The 23,661-nt window shown below is 39.8% G+C and overlaps 1 protein-coding gene across 1 annotated transcript in view; it reads right to left on the reverse strand.

Annotated features, from left to right (window-relative positions):
* The window catches only part of RELN (reelin), a 473,567-nt gene that overhangs the window by 336,851 nt on the left and 113,055 nt on the right, over positions 1–23,661 (reverse strand). The window contains exon 3 of the mRNA XM_045031243.1: positions 18,860–18,995. Within this exon, the coding sequence (XP_044887178.1) occupies positions 18,860–18,995 (136 nt within the window). The remainder of the gene's footprint in view (positions 1–18,859; positions 18,996–23,661) is intronic.

Here is a 23,661-nt window from a genome sequence, read left to right on the forward strand (position 1 = left end):
TATTCTCATTGCAAGTGATTTATTATTTAGACTCTACTAGCAGAAAATGATCAGCTTCCATTTTCTCTCATGCAGAAGGTGCCAAGGTCCAATATGGAAATATTCCAAAATTGTAACAAAACATTCAAAGGCAACAATAAACAACAGCCTCCTGCTACAGTACAATACAAGTATGTGATATACAAAAGTTGTAGTTGTACAAAGGAGAGAGGCGGGAAACAGAGTAATGCTAACATTGTCATGACATTTAAACAAATACTCTTTTTGGCATTGCATGACCCAATTGAAAGGAGGAATTTATCCTTTGCTACCAGTAGAGACAGGGAAAACTTATGCCTATTATTTGAACTGAGTCCAAACAACCTTTTGGCAGAACTGGTGTGTCCTTTTCTTTTAAATCATTTTTTCACATGCTCACTCTTCCTGATTTGTGCTGATGTGAGCATGTTGGGTCACATCAGGTACTTGGCAGACTCTGCATCCCCTGAAACGAGACAGCACCATGCACTTTATGGTACGAAATGGCCTTTTTTTGGTGAGACCTTTGAGAAAGAATTAAATTACCGGACAATCCTCCTCTCCTCAGAGTGAACTCTTAAATGAATAGCTTCCTTCCTCAGGAGAAAAGGCAAAATAAGCTGTAAGATGTCATACAACTCTTCCCTTTATTTGCAGTCCTTTATCATAGAGCTAATCAGGAATATTTTGATGAAATTTTTTAGTTGGAAAATGGGGATTCTTCCAAACTGGAAGTTTTCATAGAAATGTATCAGTTTTGATGACTCTTTCATTGGGAAAGATTTCTCAGGTCCAGAACGGAGCAGTTGGTCAGAACATCAGAGTGAGAGAAAAACAGCCAAAAGCTCAGTGATTAGAACTGTCAACTGGCATGTGTGAGTCTCTGCTCTGCTTGATTTGGAGCTCTGAACCTGACTCTCCCACATCCCCAGTAAGTCCCCTGACCACCAGGCTATTCTGGGGTAGGTTGTTCTCAGTCTCTTCTGTTGAAGCTGTTACACTTTATAAATAATGAAACAGTCATTGGGCCAGAGGGAGACTGACTACAGCTCAGTGGTTAGGGCACTGAGTCAGACACAGTAGGGGCCTGAACCTTGGTCTCCCACATCCCAGGCTATTCTGGGGTCTCTCCAGGGGTGCTAGGGGTGCTCCTGCACCCCCTGGCTTAAAGTGGTTTCCATCATAGACAGGATTTACAGTTTTGTTCAATGGCTCTCAGCACCCCCACTATAAAAACTGTTCCAGCGCCACTGGGTCTCTCTCTTTTTTCATGAAACGTTTCATAAGGTCTCGGTTTCATCCCAATGTGACTGAAACGAAATGGCGAAACCTCATCATTTTTCACAAAATGGAATCCTTGTTTTCCCAGCCAGCCCTACTTATATTGCTTGCAACTGCCAACTGCTCTGCTCATTTAGAAGCTCTTGGCCCTGGATGACGATGTGGCCTGTATAATAGCCCTGTAGTGGTGGTGAATTCCATACTGATGTTGCCTAGTAGCTCCACAAATCAGCAAAACAAGCTGCTAAAACCATCTAGAGAAAGGGATCCAAACAAAGCCAAAGTTTTGATTCTCAAAATTCAAACATGTCGATCCCTTCCACATGCTCTGTCAGCCGCAGAACTGCTAGCACCTTACAGGACTATTCACAAATTAGATTGTCATAGTCTATGGGCTTGATTCACCGCTCCATCTGAGGAGGTGTGCTGAACCCCGCCTGTGCCAGTTCCCATGATTCTGAGCCACCTTGCCTCTACTAAGCAGCCCTAACTCTCATCACTGGCATAAGGTCCCTTATGCTAGTGGAAGATCAGGTGTAGTGGAGCTTTGCCATGTTCCCTCCCACCCCTATCCCATCCACACCCCACTCTCAGAACACCCCAACATGCCTCTTCCCTCCTCATATGCAAGATGTCCATGAGCAGAGTTCCCCAGTGGTCCCCAAATTGTGGGGCACCCCCCATAAGTGGGCGCAGAGGAACATTCAGGGGTGTGTGCAGCAGGGCCTGGGTCAGCCCTCATGGGAGGCAGAGAGTGCCACCCAGCCCTGCTCTGCCCCGAGCCCAGCTCTGGCCCCAGTCACAGCTCCATTCCGTCCCCAGCCACAGCTCCACTCCACCCCCTGCTCTCCCCCCAGCCTCTCTCTTCCCTCATTCCCTTTCTGTCCCCAAACCAGCTCTGACTCTAGCCCCAGCTCCTCCTTCCATCCCCAGTTCAGACCCCAGCTCCACCTTCAGCCCAAGCTAATCTACTGAGTCAACTGTGCAGTAATGAAGGAGGGACATGAACAGATTCCATTTCTGGTAAGGGGGGCAACCAACAGGAAAAGTTTGGGCATCACTGCCCTAGACTGGGGAAATTCTCCACTGGTCATTTCCAGCTGCTTTCAGGCAGTGTAAAATAAGCATCCTTGGTGGACCAGAGACGCAAGATCAATTTCTGCAGAATCAGTGAGGTCTAAGCTGTTTTGGGATCATATTCAATAGAGCCATAATAATAGCATGTACAGTAGTTAGCAGTTACTGCTCACTGAAAAATGCACAAACACTGGAGATAAAGGAAATAATCTGGGCACCACATCACAGTGAGACCTGTTTAGAGCCAAGTTCCTAATCAACTATTGGCCTGCGCTTTTTTCAAAAATGCTTCACATAATGTTGATTGGCAGCATAACAAAGCTTGTTTCAAGAGAAGAGTCCAGGGAAGGGGGAATGCTTTGTATCAGACTCATCACAGTTCTACTAAACTTAAACACCAGAAGGAGCAAAAAGGCATGATTTTTTTTTAAAAGCATGTTATCAAGAACATTGAAAAATAAAACAGCCAGAATATTGGGTTAATATTTGACTCACTCTTAGGGATCTAGCACATGGTTCTTAACTGCAAACAGCAGCAGAAGGAAAGGTACTCTGGGTTCATTCATGTCTGGTGTTTCACCAAATGTTTTAAATGTAATCCTGCAGTTATGCTGCATTTTGTCAGTGATGAACAACTGTGGGCAAGGATTGTGTTAGCTGGACAGTGTACCACACAAAGTTTGCATCAACTTTATCTGTTTACTGAAAGACCATGAGAGTCTTCCTTGAAAAAATACATACTGCAGTAGCTCATTCCATATATAAAGAACCAGAATTCTATGTACTACACCATTTAATATATTTTACAATATATTAAATTTAATATCTTTACAGCAGCTATTGTTGCATACAACTGGCACAACAATGGTGGAAAGAGTACTTTTTTATATGGACAATGGTGCAACACATCTTCCGATCCTGAAACCTTCTGTAATTTCTAACAAGAAAGTGAGTGCTGGAACAGCAGCCTTAGTCCAAGTAATAACATGTATCCAGCTGTTGAAAAATAAACTAGAGAAAATATGGGAAAACTCCCAACTCTGAGTGGCCCTTTCTCATCTCATACAAATTAAGGCTGGTGAGAATTTCCAGAATTGATAACCCTTTGTTTTTCAAGGAGGCAATATGGTGCCCTCCAGTGGATAGGGAAATGCAATAGGACCGAAGAAACCTGAGTTCTCTTTCCAGCTCTGCCAATATCCTGTTGTTTGATCATAAGAATTATCATACTTGGTTGTTTGACTAGTGGCAACCATGGAGAAAAACATCTAACCATGCTGGTAGATGTACAGAAATTTCTCAGCTGACAATACAGCAGACACTCTAAAGGATGTGTAGTTATACTCTGAATGGTGATACTGTAAAAATGGCATCATGGGGTGCCATGTTCATTGTATCTAAATGAGTTCAGACCAAATGTAGTCTCAGTTTATAAGTCAAATGCTATTTTTTCTAACTGCCAGTCCTGGAAACTCACCCAGGACTCTGGAATCAAGCTGAGTTCTTCTCTTCTTTCATTTCAAGAATATAAAAGCAAATGGGACTATAGAGGGAGAATACCAGTGCAGTTGCCCTGAACTGTGACAGGTGCCAATCTCCTCTATTCTCTGCCTGTGGCACACAACAGTTTAGTCTCCTGAGGACTGAAATGCTTTAATCTAACCTAAGTTACTGGGCTCAACATAGAGATAAACTGGGTGAAATTCAATGGCTTGTGATCTATAGGAGATCAGATTACGTGATCCAATGGTTCTTTCTGCCTTTAAACTCTATGAAACTATGAATGCAAGATTCCTGAATCTCAGAATTCCTCTGCCATCAGCAAATAGTTGTGAAACCATTGGCAACATTCTTGTTTCATCCCCCTTTAGTGGTTGGTTCACATAGAGGATGACAACCTACTACTACTGCTATCCATTAGTCCATTCGCTCATATGTGCTCTGAATCTAAAGGTTCCAATCCTGTTGATGCTCTGTGTACATGTCAAAATGATTCCACATGATTGAATTTCTGTGTTTTCAGTTTGCTATTTTAAAACTTAGAAAATAATAACCCACAAAAATATATTAAAATAATGGTAAAGTTGCAAAGTCAAGCACAAAAAGTTAGACTATGCCAGAATTAAGACTGTGACTTAAGGTTATGCATATGCATTATGATACAGTCTATAATTATATGATCACACATCACAACAAAAACGGAGGCAGGGGACCTACACACAACTCTGATCCAGCCCCCAAAGTATCATTAAGGCTGTGAGTCTGTCACAGAGGTCACGGAAGTCACAGATTCCGTGACTTTCTGGGACCTCTGTGACTTCTGCAGTGGCCAGTGTGGCTGGCTCCAGGGCTGCCATGACCTCTGCCCAATGCTGCCAGGGCCTACCTCCCCAGCACCGGTGGGAGTTCCAAGCCTCACACCGTCGCCTCCCCCTGAACACCCCGGGGCCGTGTGCCATCCCCACAGCACATGCTGCATCTCCAGGCCACCCACAGTGCCCTGGGACACAACCCAAGATTTAGTCAGGGGTATATAGTACAAGTCATGGACGGTCACCAGCCATGAATTTTTCTTTACTGCCCGTGACCTGTCCATGACTTTTACTAAAAATACCTGTGACTAAAGCGTAGCTTTAAGTATCATCCATTCTGTGCATTGAATTAGTCAGGGGTCCTATGGAAAAAGTAGTATGTGATCATGTAATTAAAGACTCTATCATAATGCATATCTACATACCCAGGGGACTGAATTTAGCTTGACTGGGCAACCGTTTGAGAACTTGACTTTGTTACTTTAATGTTCTTTTGTTGTTATTTTATGTGTGTAATAAATACAATCACATATTTAACTTTGAAAGTATTTTCCTGTATTTCTTTCAGTCAATTATTTTTAACAAACTAAAAAGTTAGTAAACAGACTATCTTAAATGACAGTTTAGCTAAGTGGTTTACCAGGAGATTGTGGTTCGCTCAGACAGTATGTCACTTTTCCACCATGGTTAAAGGACTAATATAGCAGACTGTGTAATCTTCTTGGCTGTTTGTTCAATATTTCCACAATTCTCATCATAGTTTCTATAACTGTTTTAAATAGGTAACCAGGCTTTTAAATCACAGCCTTTATTTTATGTATTGTTTGTATAATATGACATTTCAGGTTCATGTATTAACATAGTTGCCAACTAACAGCAATAGTCCCAGACACATACTCATTCAAATTTTATTTCTGGAAGAGGGTACTTAAAATTTCCCAGAAGGGAGTTGTATTATTAGAGGATTATAGTAACATGACCACATGGAAAAAGCATATTTGATTTCCTGTAACTTAACTTTAAACCAGGGGTGCCAAACATCTTCTCTGGAGAGGGCCAAATTACATTTTAATTTATGGCCTTTGGACTGGGTCTATTACAAAATTAGGGTCATATTCTACTCTCCTTCAACAGTATGGTTGTCTGCACTACTATTCAGTCCCCACTTTTGCGGGACAATGCTACTACATGCTGCCTCAGACAATATGTACCTCAGGGTTGAAAATAAGGCTGCTGCTCTATCCCTTAGTAAAAAGAACAGGAGTACTTGTGGCACCTGACAGACTAACAAAATTTATTGTAGCATAAGCTAAAAGTTGCAATATTACAACAAAAAAACTTCAAAAACAGACTCCAATGAGAGACTGCTGAATTGGAATTAATTTGCAAATTGGACACCATTAAATTAGGTTTGAATAAAGACTGGGAGTGGATGGGCCATTACACAAAGTAAAACTATTTCCCCATGCTTATCTCCATCCCCGCCCCCCCCCCCCCCAGTTCCTTATATCTCCTTGTCAAGTGCTGGAAATGGGCCATTTTCATTACCACTACAAACAGTTATTTTTCTCTCCTGCTGACAAAAGCTTATGCTACAATAAATTTGTTAGTTTCTAAGGTGCCACAATACTCCTATTCTTTTTGCGGATACAGGCTAACACAGCTACTACTCTGAAACCGATCCCTTAGTAAGTTACTGTTACATTCAGCTTTACTTAAGGGAAAAAATGAGGAAAGGAACTTGTAGGACCACAGCTATTTCTGCCCTTTCTTGGCCACTTGCACATGCAAGTACCCAGTATGTGCACACGATTCCACTAACTATGCAAATTAGGTAAATACTCTTATTTTCTAATAACTTTGTTTAGTATTTCATTAGACTTAATTTACAATGCATCAAGATGAATGGGTCAGTTCAAATCTCTTAGATCCATTGTTATATGCTACCTACAGATTCAGGAAAACAACACTGTATAAGTTAACAAATTCAGTTCATATTTGAAAGGAATTTTTTATGACCACAAGGTCTAATAATAATAATACCTTACATTTTGCAATCAGAATCTGTCACATATGCTTGATAAATACTTAAATAGGCAGTAACACCCCACAGGATGGGTGGTTAATACACTGGTTTAATCTCCAGGTTAGCATACAAGTTACGTGCAATGTGCTCATAGCAGCAATCAAAATGATATTTTCTTCAGTGACTAATTAAAAAAAGAAATGTATGACACATATACACTTCTAAACACATCGAAAAGAATATTTTTCTATAACACACCGAATATTGCTCTATAATATTGTATTTAGAGACTTCCGTAGTAAATTATTCCAGCGATTAAAGCACAAATTGCTTTTGCAATTGAGGTCATCCTTATCACTTCTACAAACTGGTAAGTGAAGCTATCTATAAAAGCACCCGTTTTAACAAGCTAAGCTATAATGTTATGTATCACCTTGCAAAGGAGTCAATACAAGAAGGGGCTTAACTAGGTTAGTGTGAGCTCAAAGAACAAACGGCAAATTTTAATAGAAAGATATTATGTTATGCAAATTTCCAAACAAACAGTAAAATGACTTATTGGCCAAATAAAGGGCCTGATTTTGAAAGGTAATCAGCATTTACAACTCCCATTGGTTGGGAGTCACAAGTGCTCAGCACATCTTAGGATCAGTCTCGACATTAAATATTTTTTAAATTTACATTGCCGGAGTTCATCTTTAAATATCTCTGGTGGGAAGACAGGGAAATATTCAAATGTATCATATTAAGCTGCTATCAGAAGATTTCTACTGCTTGGAAATATCTGTACTTTTCATTTTCATAAACGATGTATTTGTAAAAGAGTGCCACTATGTATTCATTGTTGATTGATTGAGATATTTAGACAAGAATAAACAATAGCTCAAATGCTGCCAATCTAAGCATAGTTCATTATCTGATATTGCACAGAGACAGAACAGATCTTGTAAGATTGATGCATGTCATCACTATGGTCCAGATTCTGATACCTTTACTCATGATATATCGTACCCACTGACTTCTGTGGGACTACCTATGGAGTAAAGTGTAAAGAGAGTAAAGCATGAGTCAAGAGAGAGCATGAATAAAGGTATTAGAATCTAGCCCTATGTGACTTGCAGTATAAGTGTGTATTCACATGATCCTACACATAATATGAATAATCAGACTACATACAATTATAAACAGAACTGGGCTGAGAAAAGAAGAGAAGAAACTTAATCTTGCATTGACCTCAGTAAGAGCTGAGTATGCTCAGTCCCTTTTAGGATTGAGCTCTAACAGAGCACAGAGAGACCAAGGGTGAAATCCTGGTGCTACTAAAGTCCATGGGAGTTTTGCCATGGACTTCAATAGGGACAAGATTTCACTATAAGGGCCTGGGTTCTCCTCTCACTGATTTTACAATAGTATAACTCCAGTGACTTCAATCAAGTTACTTCTGATTAACATGAGTTTAAGTAAGAGGTGGATCTGTCCCTAACATTCAGATATGATCTTGTATTCCCATTCCCCAGTCCTTGGCATTTAAGCATATCAGTCATTAAGATACTCCTCATATATCTGCCTGGCTGGGGTTAAGGGATGATGGTTACTGTAAGAGATGGAGATGATTAAGAGCTACAAAGAGATACAATATTAGTCCTAAATTGAAAGGATGACCTTTCGGTGCAGCTAGGCAGTGTAAATGAGAGACCATGCTCCAATGAATAATAGAGAGTGTAGGATTAATAGAATGACCAAATTCAGAACATAATGATGACTTGAAATTCAATCTTAAACTGGAGATTATTTAATTCTATATTCCACTCCTGAAGTCTTTTAAACTGTTTCTAAATAAATACATTAGAATATTTTAAATCATGTCATTAATCTAAGCGTGGATGCTACTAACTTGAATTCATTGTGTTTTTTGTTTTCCTACACATATGTGTCTGGTGAACTCCACCTCAGGTCAGTAGTGTTGTTACTATAGGATAGCTATTAGGTGGCCTGTGAAAGATTGGTTTGGTGGTTTCTGTCAAGTTCTCAGGGCAGAAGTATCAACATTACAAAAAAAATCCACCCCCATAACTGGCACTAATTAGCAACTTTGTTATCAGTCTCAACAGAGGTCAAGGACTGAATGGCTATAGAGGCTGAATTGAGACAGACATACTGGCAACAGCATGGAGAGACTTGCATTACTGCTGTCTGTGCTGTTCCTGTTCTGTTGATAAACAGTCTCCTGGGTACTCATTCTGGCTCATTTCATATGTATTAAAGTCACACTAATTTTTAAACTAGATTAGCAGTTAAAGATGGTGACATGTTGTTTAAAAGTTAATTTTGTCAAGATGTCTGTTAAGGAGCAGCTACATCCTACCAAGCAGAACAGTGATGAAGAGCAATGAGATCAGCCTGTAGTTGCCCTTGTACATGGACATATGATGCTGGTACTTTGCCTGAAACCCACACTTTTAAGTTGATGCAGGCAGTTGTTCACTGGTTCCAAGACACCTTTGAGCAGCTGAGGTGAAATACTATCAGGTTCAGCAGCATGTCCATTTCATAACTTTTAGATGGCCTTGCATATTCCTCAAGTGACAGAGGATCAGTGCTTGTACCTGGGTCTGCAGCCATGTGGTTCATGTAGCTCTGGACAGTTGTCAGCAGGTGTGTAGTTCAGTGAGCTTTCATAATGTGTTTCCTATCAGTCCAGGACCTCGTCTATCAATGAGCAAAGAGAGATGTCTGGTTTTGTGATGGGGATGTTAGAAGGCTGTTTATGGCTACCAGGCAAGTATGTGATGGTTCAGGCAGGATGCAGGTTGTTGTACTTTAGGCTTTGTCAGCCAGTTAGTTGATGTAGATCTCATGGTCACATTCTGCCGTGGCCTGGAATATGCCTTTCAGCTGTTTATGTTCTTGGACAACTCCCTGTTTGTGTGCTTCTGCCTTTTTTGCTAATATAGCAAGAACTCTTCAGAAGGCCCAGGTTTCTTGAGAGACCATCCAAAGCCGATTGTTTCAGCAGTGGCATGGTGCATAATCTTCATACCTGTATTGGTGTGAGAGTGTGTGTTGGATCACAGCTTTTGCCACATTTCTGCACAGCCTCACATGTGCAGCAGAGTTGTATTCTTGCCCTGGCACTATTCTGCTGAGCTATTGACTGGATATTAGGATTTGTTGCTTCACACCTTGGAATCAAGGTTGGTCAAGAAGTGTTCACCAACCAGGACTATGCCAGTGATACTACCTTGCCTGTGGAGAAGTCAGAGAATTTCATCTGCATCTCCCAAGGTCTATAAGACATTGCCCACACTATGGGATTGAACATCTCATGGCAGACGATCAAGGTCCAGAACGTCAGAGTTGGGCCACCAGAACCCAAGCACAGCTCAAATGGTTGCAGCAAACGGGACTTTCTTTGACAAATAGATCTTACCACCACTTCCATGAAGTCTATGTCTCATTTAAGGATGCACAAATGTCTTCATGCTGAGACAAAGTTCCAGATCTATCAAACCTATATACTATCTCTATCACTATACTGGTCAAAAACCAGGACCCTTTTACAAGCAGACTTGGAGTGGTTAGAGACATTCCATATGTGTGGTCAACACCAAATCCTGAGCATACAGTGGTTTGACTTTGCGAGAAATGTAATAATCTTGCAGAGATCTGGCCTTCCTTCAATCGCTCATTATATTAAAAAAGCAGCATTGTAAGCTCTTCAGCCAAGTCACAAGGATGGACAAAAATGCCCCAATACATCATGCTCTGAAAGCTCTCCATCAATAGGTAAAGGGGTGCATGCACTGTTCCTATATGTTGCTGCCCATAGGGCTGACCCAAAGATTTGTGGATTTACAGGGTTGAGCCAGATCCGGGAACTTCACTACACGATGTAGGTCATTGTGGTCACTCTGGCTGGTGCTGTGGTACTCAGTAGACTATGGATGTTTGATGATGATTCAGAAACATAAATTGCTTACATTTTCCTTGGACAGGTACCTTCCCTAGTGTATACATTAACTGTTTATATAAACAATTAAAGGTAGGATTTCCATAGTGATCATTGATGGCCTAACTGTGCCAGCACTGAGGGCTTTTGAAAACTTATAGTAACTTTTAATTTTTCATAGACCTGTCCTCCAACTGTCTTTGAAAGTGAAAATTATACAAAATATTGGTTTAGGAATAAGGGAATTCAATGCAAAATGCTAGCAAAAACATCTTTTGGAAAGTCGCCACTCCTATAAATGACCTGAAAATCCCAGACTTGGGTAGGACCAACAATTATTTCATGAGCAATCCTTTAAAAGAGAAACAAACATCTGAGAAGAAAAGGAAATAAAATAGGGGTAGAAAGAAGGAAAAACGTCTTCATATCCTGCTCTGGATTTCTTTGTATAATGACTCCTCCTCCCAGCTAACTCAAAGTATGGACTAGAGCTGGATTAACAGTTTCTATACTTTCAGTTATCTGGGAGGAGGAATCATTATACAAAGGAACCTTCAAAACAACAGGTTGTTTTGAATTGGAAAATAGAACTTTCCACCTCCACTTATCTCTCTCCAAATGTAAATTTTTGGACCAAAACTGTTTTTATGACAGAAAAGTGCAGATTCGGTGACAATGAAATATTTTGACAATTTCTTTCTATTTGCCAAATTATTTCAGTTGGGGGAGGAACAAAATTCAGAATAAAAATATTCATTTTGAAATTTTCAAAAAGAAAGATTTTAATTTTTCAATTCAAAACAGCTTTTTGTTTTGAAGTTTCCTTTATTTTTTTTTTTTTTTACTTTTTTTCATTTTAAAAAATGCTGGAAATTGAAGTGAAATGTTTTTTTTCTGATCAAACACGATGTTGCTTTACTTTTTGTTTCACTTAAAATTTTGACCCAAATATTTTTATGTTTATCTTTGGAATTGCCAGTAAACCAAAAAATCCACTATTCACACCGCTAGTTTCAAATCCGATATGGTGTAAGTGGGTGCAATCCATTGATTTCAGTAGAGTTGCATATTCACTTATGTCTGTCTGAATGTGGCCATTTGAGTTTATACTCTTTTCTGCAACTGAGTAAATATTGGCATCTATTTATTTGGTCAAGAGTGTCATAAAATTTGATGTAACATTTTCAGTTCTTATTTCTGCAACCCTGATCTTTTAATTTTTTTTAAAGAGAGAGGAGGAGAAATAGGAAAAATGAATAATTTTGTGTTACTATATCTTTCAGGGTAGCAACTAGCAGTAAAATAATGCCATTCTTTAGGAGTTATTATTTTGTGGTACAGTACTCCAGTAAAGCTAGACACAGCAGCAACAATATGTCCCACTTACTACTTTTTGCTTTGTGTTTGTTACAGACCCTGCAGAATGTGTGTGAGGCCAATAAAAATACTGCAGCTATTATGAAAGTTATATTAGTTATGAAGTCTTTTATTAAGTTAACTTTTCAGAATATGGAAATTAAACAAATGCAAAAAACTGCACTGACAATATTTTGTCAATGGTAGCCAGAATCTTTAGCCAGTTGGGGAGAAGCAACCAAAGCAGGGACTGCTGCAATAAGGAAAAGTGAGGAAAATGGGGCCCAGTCAAGGCACCTCTCCCACTAGCACCCTGCTGGACCCAGAACCTTACTCTGGGGGCACCAGGACCCAGGCAGTGCCTCCCTCCTCCCCTGCCCTGCCACATGGGCTTGGGCATAAACTGCAAAGATGAGCCAGCCAGCATCTCCAGCCACTAGGACAGAAGCACCCAAAGCTGGGATCTTTGGTTCTTGGATATCTTTCTGAAGTTTTGACAGGACCTTCTCTGCCCTGTGCTGATTAGCTGCCTGCTTCAACCCTCCCCTACTCCTCCCTTTCTTCCACAGTCTCTTCACCTCAGCTTCATTCCGCACCTGTCCCACTCATCCTCTTCCCTTCATTATTCTTTCCATTTAGTCGATCCCCTGCTAACTAAACCCAAACAAAGAAAGTAAAAATAAACAAAAACTGTGGCATTAAGATGACATTTGTTATCTTTGTCTGTGTGTTCAATCCCTTCCCCCACCCTGCATCTGTCTTGTTTATTTAGATTATAAACTCTTTGAGGCAGGGACGGTCTCTTTGTTCTGTTTGTACAGCACTTAGCACAATGGGGTCCACATCCATGACTAGGGCTCCTAAGAGCTATGGTAATACAAATAATAAATAATAATAATAACTTGCGATGATGTAAAAGTAAATTTCCTTTGAGTCACTATGCACAGCTGCTGTGCAATGCTATGTGCTATAGGAAACATCTCTGGTTGAATCATGAAAATAAGGAGGCATGTATATACTCCGAAAAGGCCACCATCATTAATCTTAACTACTTTCTGATTCCAGTTTACTATTTGAGGTTAAAAAAATAGGATAGTCACTGCAGTTTGTGATATATTAACATCCAATCTATGATCACTGTGTCCTAAGAATAGAAAGAATGCCACACTGTTAGTACAGAATAGTATTAAAGACTAAAATTAAAAAAGCCGCCTATCAGTAGTCATTACATTACCCACCTGCACTTATGTTCCCAACCAACCAACCCACCCACGTTTTTAAATATAAGAACAACTTAAGATTTCAGTAAGAGTATGTGGAACTTTGATATCGACAACTTGTCAGTGGTGGTGGAAAGGAAAAAAATCCTCATCTAAAACACAGACAGCACAATTCATTTTGACTAACATAACAGATGCCACTATTCTGAGTGACAACAGACATTTATGTAGAAAGCCTTAGAAACCTCAAACTGTTTGAATTGTTTACCTACATAATTATGGCACAGTCTGGCTTTAATTTGATTTATGAATGAGTCAGGCCTGAAATATTTCCATTTCCAACCCTACTGTAGGTGTGTTTCCCTTCAAAGACCTAATTTATCAAAACTTTAGGCTGGATGAATGGAAATTGCTTTTTCTAATTTTTTTTAGGTGACATACAAAAATTATATTACATTGCTAGAATACGAGGATATGTTATGCTTTGCAACTCTGACAGCACTTAATATGGCACAATATAACCTAATGATGATTCAGGCTTTTAAAACAAAATTACCGGAGAGAATCAGTTGGAGAATTAATAAGCTGGATTTTTGCATGTAGTAAACAAACTGGATTACCCAAAAGAAAAAAATATAAAGTTGCTGGCTATTAAGATTTTCTGATATCTCAGTATGATAGGTTTATTCTGTTTTATGTCAAGACTTGGAATCTGGACAATATCAAAATTGAGCTGTCATTTACTAAATACCTAGGATTAAGAATGGACACAAAGTGAGTGGAATTATGAAGTGATATACACAGTCACTGGATAACTAATTATCAGTTGATCATTTAAATCCACAATATGATCGATGGCTAGAAGAATCAGTTCGTACTCAAATGCCAGGCTTTCAAAAACCTGGATGAACCTACAAATTGAACCCCACCCCATTTTTGTTTCACTGGAAAATGTTAGCTGGAGAAAGATGACAGGATATTGGTTTTTGGGTAGACAAAAAAACAGAACAAAATATAAGATATGTATTCTTTGGCTTTCCGTTACGCTTGTCACACATATCTTTGTCACAAGATATGGAGAAATGTTTAGGTCTGGAAGATGGGAACTGTGTGGTGATGAACCTTAAAAAGATGAACAAATTTATTTGGGCATAAACTTTTGTAGGCTAAAACGCACTTCATCGAATGCATGCAGTGGAAAATACACTAGGAAGATATAGATACATAGAGAACATGAAAAAATGGGTGTTGCCATACCAACTCTAATGAGACTAGTCAATTAAGGTGGGCCATTATCAGCAGGAGAAAAAAAGCTTTTGTGGTGATAATCAGGATGGCCCATTTGATTTTCTCCTACTGATAATACCCCACCTTAATTTACTAGTCTCATTAGAGTTGGTATGGCAACACCCATTTTTTCATGTTCTCTATGGGTATGTCTACACTACGGGATTATTCCAATTTTACATAAACCGGTTTTGTAAAACAGATTGTATAAAGTCGAATGCATGCGGCTACACTAAGCACATTAATTCGGCGGTGTGCGTCCATGTACCGAGGCTAGCGTCGATTTACAGAGCGTTGCACTGTGGGTAGCTATCCCGTAGCTATCCCATAGTTCCCGCAGTCTCCCCCGCCCATTAGAATTCTGGGTTGAGATCCCAATGCAAAAACAGTGTCGCGGGTGATTCTGGGTAAATGTCGTCACTCAATCCTTCCTCTGTGAAAGCAACGGCAGACAATCATTTCGCGCCCTTTTTCCATGGATTGGGAGCTCAGCCAAGAATGCAAATGCTTTTTGGAGACTGCGGGGACTGTGGGATTGCTGGAGTCCTCAGTACCCCCTCCCTCCCTCCATGAGCATCCATTTGATTCTTTGGCTTTCCGTTACGCATGTCACACAGCACTGTTCGCGGGGCTTTTCCTGTCTACCTGGCCAGTGCATCCGAGTTCTGATTGCTTTCCAGAGCGGTCACAATGGTGCACTGTGGGATACCACCCGGAGGCCAATACCGTCGATTTGCGGCCACACTAACCCTAATCCGATATGGCAATACTGATTTCAGCGCTACTCCTCTCATCGGGGAGGAGTACAGAAATCGGTTTAAAGAGCCCTTTATATCGATATAAAGGGCCTCGTTGTGTGGACGGGTGCAGGCTTAAATCAGTTTAACGCTGCTAAATTCAGTTTAAACGTGTAGTGTAGACCAGGCCTTAGTATATATATCTTCCTACTGTATTTTCCACTGCATGCATCTGATGAAGTGGGTTTTAGCCCATGAAAGCTTATGCCCAAATAAATTTGTTAGTTTCTAAGGTGCCACGAGTACTCGTTCTTTTTGCCGATACAGACTAACACAGCTACCACTCTGAAACCTAAAAAGATGTGTGGCAAACCCAGGACAAATGGCTACAAAGGGAGGGGTAGTAATTAGCCCCAGGGGGGTTAAAAAGCCTCCCCCTATCCACTGAGGAGAGATAGCCATGGGGAAATACGGTTCAGCTGGAACAGGGGTTACCAGGGAACTAATTAGGTTCAGCTGGCCCCAACTGCTGGAGACCTTTTTAAACCCTGCCTGGCATGGAAGCAGGGGGAGAGAGTGAGAGAAGCAGAGAAGCTGCCAACACGTTAGGTGCAGCAAAGCTCTGAACCCTTCCAGCAAGGAAGGCTGCACTCTGTCCCCAGAAGGGGAGAAACCCAGCACAAGGGACTGACTGAGAGAGGGATCAGCCAGACCCTGTGTGACCTGGAAGGATTTTGCTTTGCCCAAGCCTGTGTCTCCAAGGCTAAAAAGGACTGAGCCTGCTGAGGAGAAGCAGGTACTTTGCCACAGATGGTAGAGGTTTAGAAAAACTATTTCCAAAGACTGTTAAATAAGAAGAGAGAGTTGTGAGTGCAAGCATCACCGACAATTACGGAGAAGCCTCAAATGGTATTGATCTCTGTATAGGAGGTAGAAAAAGCACTTAATAAGATGAAGAATGGTAAAGCAGTTGGTGAAGATGAGATAACTGCTGATATGACCAGGGCAGTTAGAAATATTGGAATAAAGTGGCTTCACAGACCATTATGCATTTCCTGGGATTGTCACAATACCAGATGATTGGAGAACAGAACTGATTGTCCCTCTTTGAAAGGTTAAGGGTTGTACAAAGAATCATAGCATCTATCAGGGCATCATCCTGCTAAATCAGCCTCTTAAAGGTCTTGAGAGAGTTTTGGAGGTAAGGGTTAAGGTGCAAGGTGGAGGAAAATATATGAAAGGACAACATGGCTTTAAGAAGGGAAGGGTACCATACATGCAATATTTGCAGTAAGATAGAAGCTTGAAAGAATGATAAATGGAGAGCATATCACCCTATCACCCAGGGGTGAACACTTTGCACAAAGCGATCACTCTGTATCTGACCTATCAGTCCTCTTCCTGAAAGGAAACCTGCACACTTTCAAAAGATGAGCTTGGCAGCTTAAATTCATTACTTTGCTAGACACTAAAAATCATGGCCTGAACAGAGACACTGGATTTATGGCTTATTACAACAATCTATAACCCACTAACCCCCTCTTTTTGTGCTTTGACCATAGAGTTATTAACGGACCACTCTACCTTGAATGGTCCCCTTATAATATGTGCTAACTACTTATGCTAAACAATCTGTTCCACCTTGCATTTTGCTGTAATGCTGGGAGTATCTCTCCAAGATCTGAAGAAGAGCTCTATATGGCACAAAAGCTTGTCTCTCACCAACAAAAGTTCGCCCAATAAAAGATATTACCTCACCCACCTTGTCTCGCTAATATCCACGGGCTGACGTGGCTACAACTACACCACACATAACTGCTCTTGAGAAAGCATGACTTGGTTCTAGATGAGCTGGTGTCTGGGGTACTGAAATGGGAGGGAGGGGAACTGCAAGAAATGGAGATGACAGAGGAGCTGTATTGAGGGTCAAGAGCTAAGATGGAATTTCGAAGAGTTTTGAGGTGACAGTGAGATTGAGACAAGGCAGTGTGCTGAGTCCACTTCTCTTCATCTTACCTATGCCGTTAATTAGTAAGATAACTGAGCCTGTGGAGACAGAGAAAACTGATGTATGTTGATGATCTGCTTGTGACAGAATTCATCCTTTTATTTGCACTATACACACTATTGTACTCATCTTTGTAGAATGTATGCCTTGTGAGGTATCATTTGAAAACTCATAACTAGCTGGTCAATCTTATCATGGTGAAATTTACATAGCAACATTATGTGTGAAGTTATAAACTTCCCCCATATGATGTTAAAAGTGTATGTTCAAAACTCATGTAGCACCAAACTGGCCAAACAGGCCTGTCCTTAACAAAGGAGTGTGTGTTTGCATTAATTTGTATTTAAGCAGTAAACTGAGTCATCAAGCAGAAAGGGGAAGGGAGGAAACAACAGGAAACCTGCATGTGAGCATAAACAGTGAAAAAATCCGGCAGGGAACATCCTTCCACACAGATTTTGCATCTCCTGGTTTCCCAACCAGCAGCCCCATGTGCTCCACTGTGACTGTCTTAACCTGGGTCTGTGGACATGGTGCTGTGATGAACTTCAACTCCTGGGAGAATTCTGCACCTGCACATGCCCAGAATTTTTTTTTCTCCACAGGAAATACATTCGGCCCCAGAAATGCTGCAGTTCCACCGTTTGCCTACCAGAAGCTGCTGTGATGCCAGAACAGCCAGCTGCATTCATGCTGCTGGCTGCTCTGATGCCATAGCAGCTTCTGGTGGGCAAAAGGCAGAATTTCAGCACTTCGTAGGCAGAATGTATTTTCTCTTGAAAAAAATGAATTCTGTGTGTGCGCAGTGGCACAGAATTCTCCCAGGCATAATATACTGAGGAGAAAGGCAGGAAAGCGGAGCGTAGACAGAGTGTGCATGGAAAAAATTAGAGAGACGATGGACTTGGGACTCTCAGAGATAGATAGACTGGACAGTGGACATTTGAGGTGGGCTGCATATGTGATATGAATGGGTAAAGAATGACAAGCAAAGAAAGCATGGGGAGAAGACAACAAGAAGAAAGGATCTGGAAGACTGAGGATATGATGGAAAGACTCTGTCAAGAGAAGTTAGAAGAGAAAAGGACCGAAACCCAAGACCTATGAAGCCGTTATGTACTGGAAAGAATGGTGAAGAATAGTGGGTACCTCCAACCCTGTGTAAATGGGAAAAGGCATCGAGAAGTGAAGTGAAAAAATGTTTACCTAATTCTTTCAGTCCTTAAAGTATAAGGGCCTGATTCTGCCAGGTGCTGGTCAACTCCAAGATGCTGAGTGCTCTTAATTCCTGTTGAATTCAACACTTTGCAGAACTGAGCCCATAATCCTTATATTTGCAAGTTTATAGTGCAGACAGTTTGGACAGTTTAACTATTTGCAAACAACAGTCACACTGACGAAACATATTGTTATTCTGATTAATAAGAAAGAAAATGTCAGCACAGTATATTCATGTAAAATAATTTCATGGGAGATTTATGTGATCATACTTCAAAATGTTTATACTGAACTAGTATTTATTGTATATATTTAGCCTTTCAACAATAAAACAACCTTATTGTTTTTGATAATTGTTCCACAAACTTACATGAAATTCACACAGCCTGTTCCTGCAGGTGGAGCAATCCAAACGAAACTGAGATTTGTCGTTGGTAGATGACTCACATGAGATGCAACCACACTGCACATAAACTGATTTCCAAACTGGCGATCGGACATAATTCCTAAGAGAAAGACAGAAAGGTAGGATAAAAAACAGCATATTTCAATGACTCATTGCAATGTTTTAATAGTGTTATGTAATGTATCTACATCTACAACATTTTGCTTTCAGGAATGGCAATATGAAAATCAAGACCAAAAGGCCATGGTATAGTCAAAGTTAACTCCACTAGTGTCAATGGAGTTGCCCTCTGCTTTCACTAACATTGAATGTGGCCCAAACAATTTTCAATCATTATTTTTCATGACACAGTAACACTATCTGAGTTTGTTTTTGTTTTTTTTCCCCAGGAAGGCTAGATCTTCAGATGGTGTAAATCGATGTTGCTCCACTATCTTCACAGATTTGCACAAATTAAGGATCTGGCCCATAATATTTAAAAGAATGCAAAAAACTCTACGAACAAATTTAACACTTTAAATTCATTTTCATTTTACTGCAACAACTTTTTATGTATTTTTGAACGTGGATGTCTTACATAAACAACACTTTGGAATTCACCTAGTTCATCATTAGATAAAAGAATCGTATCACTAAAACAAAGCAAAAACACTAGCAGACAGCAACCTTTCTTCTACTCAGATCCCTTCTATTGTTGCTTACAAATTAGTGCACAGTTCCATTATTTTTAACGCCTTTGGGCTTGCTATCTGAAGTCACTGGAATTATGCCCTGAAACTGAAGGCATTCTTATTCAACTGAATTACTACATCTTTAATCTTTTCTACATGGTACATTAAACATTAAATGTTTAAACTGTCCTTTATAATGCAGTTATCAAAAGTAAATACCTTGTTTCGCATTACTTTCTTCAAATATTGACCCTTCAACTCAGAAAACAATCACATTGACTAAGCATATTGTGAGTCTCATTAAAAAGGAAAGCAAATGGCAGCAGTACATTCATGTATAAAAATGTTCATGTTAGATGTTATGTGATTATACTTCAAAATGCTTATACTGAGCTGGTATTTATTCTCAGTTCTATTTATTTCAGTTCTGATAAGAATAGATACCACTGGCTCTAGGCTCCTTGACAAATGTTTTGAAGTACAATTCTTATGAAATGCAACTCTAGCAATTATGCTTAATCTCTTACTCACCCAACCAACAATGACCAAGCATAGAAAATAAACAAAAAATCCCCCTTGCTATTCTCCTGAGAATTCTAGATCTTCCTCAAAAGCAAACAGATGACCTTTGCAACATACCCTACCGATTCCAGCCATGAGGGACCAGAGTTGTAGAGATTTTTAAAGCTGGAGACCTTCGTGAAGAATACCCAGCAGCATCCTCTCTATTAAACCAAGTATCAGAGGGGTAGCTGTGTTAAGTCTGTATCCACAAAAACAACGGGGAGTCCGGTGGCACTTTAAAGACTAACAGATTTACAATATTTGGTCATAAGCTTTCGTGGGTAAAAAGCCCACTAAGCTTTTTACCCTCAAAAGCTTATGATCAAATAAATCTGTTAGTCTTTAAGGTGCCACTGGACTTCTCATTGTTTTTATTAAACCAAGGGAACTCCAGCTTGACTATCTTCAGAGATTGCAACTACTGTTCAGAGAGAAAAGTGGTCTCTCAAGTAAATCATTTAGGGCTTTGTAGATCAAAACCAACACCTTAAAATCCACTCAGGAGGCAAGAGGCAGCTAGTGCTGATCATGGACAATGACTCAGGGTGAGATACACAACTTAATAAGTGAGCTGACAAATTCTGCACCAGCTTCAAATTCTAGATAAATTCAAGGAATAAACCTGTGAATAGTAATCTAGAGGCGACACTCAGGCATGGATGATCATAGTGAAGTGTATATCCGTAACAAACAATCACAACCTTCTACTCAGAAACAGATGGGGGCGGGGGATATCCTTTAGGCCATTATTGCAACATCTAAAAGCAGCAGGGAATTGACCAGGCTCCCAGATTGTGAACATGAGTATTAAATACTCAACACACACCTTCAATCCCAGAGGTACAGATTATCCTTGACATATCATATATTCACAGATTTTAAGGCCAGAAGGCATCATTATAATCATCCAGTCTACCCATAAGCGGCACAGAATTTTACCCAGTAAATCCTAATCAGCCCTATAACTTCTGGTTGAACTAGAGCATATTTTTTAGAAAGAGACATCCACTACTGACTTCAAATGATGGAAAATCCACATATATAAATTGTTCCATTGATTAATTATCCTCACTGTTAAAAATGTGCATGTTATTTCCAAACTGAATTTCTATAGCGTCAGACTCCAGCCACTGGATTTTGTTGTGCCTTTGTCTGTGAGGTTAAAGAGCCCTTTAACTAGAGCTGGATGACATTTTTGAACCAAAACTTTTTTGGCAAAAAATAAAAGATTTAATGACATCAGAACATTTTGCAAATTTGTGTCAATGTCACTGAATTATTTCAGTTAAAGAAAACCCTACAAACGGCCCGTGAAATAAAAATTCTAACAAAACCAAAAATGTTTCATTTAGACATTTTCAAAACAAAACATTTTTGTCTATTTGAAAAGCTTTTTATTTTGCAATTTTGTTTACATTTTATTTTTTTAATCTAAAAACATAAAAAAAAATTAAATGAAAGTATTCATTTTGGTTTGAACAAAATATTTTAAAAAAATTTTTTACTTTTCAATTCACTGAAAATTTTGAAAAATCTGGTTTTGGGTTGACTCAAAAATATTTTTATTTTTATTTTTTGGAACGGCCAGCAAACCAAAAAAATCTGTTCTTCAACCAGCTCTACCCTCAACTATCAGAAATCTTCTCCCCCTGTAGGTACGTTATATACCATCAGGTCACCTGTTACATAAACTAAATAAATGAGCTTCTTTAGTCTTTCACTGAACAAAAGATTTTCCAGACCTCAAATTATTATTGTAGCTCTTTTCTAAGTCCCTTCCAATTTGTCAACATCCAGAACTGGACATGGTATTCCAATATTGATCTTACTAATGCGGTACACAGTGACTAACACCTCCCTATTTCCATTCCTTCTTATTCACACAAGGCCCATATTAGTTTTTAGCCACCACATGGCACTGGCAGCTCACATCCAGTTGGCTTACCCACAATGACCCCTAAGTCTCTTTCAGAGTCATTGCTTTCCAAATACAGTCTCCCATCCTGTAAGTGTGACCTACTTTCTTTGTTCCTAGAAGTAAGATCTTGCATTTGGCTATATTAAAGTGCATCTTGTTCAAGTGAGCTCAGCTTACCAAATGACCCAGATTGTATTGTAGGACTGACCTGTCTTTATCATTATTTACCACTCCACCAATTGTTGTGTTATCTGTAAATTTTACCAGCAACATTTTTCTTCCGGATCATTGCTAAATATTTTTAACAGATCTCTGAGATCCCACTAGAAAAATCTCCATTGGATGATTTCCAAATTACAATTATTTTTGAGCTCTAATTTGGTTTTAATTCACTTCCAATCATCTTCAGTTAAATGGTATGATAAATGGGGCTTGCTGTAGAATTCTAGCCCTTTTGCGCATGCACGCACACGCACGCACACACACACACACACATGCACACTTTGACCCCTAAGCAATTTTCTCAAATTTTTAAAGAAGTGCTAATTACACTTTTTGATAGAAAAACTTTATGGTTTTATCCAGTTTTGGAGGAGTCTTGTGCTTTCCCCCTCCTCACTTAACCTTTCCCCAATCCTTTCCTGTTTACATTAAAATCTCCCTCACCATACTGACCTTGATAAAAGCATCTTTTAAAACAAAGGTTTCTTTGAAATGTTATCTTTGGACTTCTTTCCCAGTAATTAAAAGTTGGTGAGGTGCCAATTACATCATTTCAGTTTCCTAGCCCTTCTTATCCTCCGAGGCTATGTCTACACTACTACAGTGCTGCAGCTATGCACCTGTAGTGCTGTGACATATACACTTGCTACAGAGCAATGGAAGGGGTTTTTGTCACTGTAGTAAATCCACCCCCAAGTGGTGGTAGCTAGGTTGATGGAAGAAGTCTTCTGTCAACCTCGCGATATCTATACTGAGGCTTAGGATGGCTCAAGTACATCACTCAGGGGTGTGAATTTTGGGGCACTGACCCCATGAATTGGGAAGAGCTGGCTGCCAATAGACTGCAATGGCATCACATCATACATGAAGCCTCAGCCCATTTTGAAGGGAATCACCTTGCTCTAAAGGCTGAGAAATGGCAGAGGAGGAAGAAAAATGTACAGCATCCCGGCCAGCATTGTGTTTTCTCCAAGCAACCACCTATCATATATAGAGCACGGACTGGGCTCCTCAGCCATCTTAAATCTCATCAGTGACCTTTTCCCCTCTGGCAGACATCATCCTGGTATCAAGCGATAGCCAACAATGAATTTTTCACACCCCTGAGCGACATAGCTAGGTCAACCAAAGTTTTAGATGTAGACTATGCTTTAGTGGACATTCTTGGAGTCTAGATGTCAAGCTGTGAGAGACATTTTCCCCTTACTAGATGGAAGCTTCAAAGAAAGTCTGGTTGGCAGTTTTGAACTTGTCTCTCATTCTTTCAAACAGTGACACTACTGATGAGATATCCAGGCTGTTACAGCTTTCTGCATATGCTTGCTCTTACACATTTGTGGTTAAACTTTGTTAAAATTACCTGGCCTTTGTGTGGCATTTTTCCTTTCTTC

Source organism: Mauremys mutica, chromosome 1 (genome assembly GCF_020497125.1).
Source record: "Mauremys mutica isolate MM-2020 ecotype Southern chromosome 1, ASM2049712v1, whole genome shotgun sequence".
In the NCBI taxonomy this organism is placed as follows: domain Eukaryota; kingdom Metazoa; phylum Chordata; order Testudines; family Geoemydidae; genus Mauremys; species Mauremys mutica.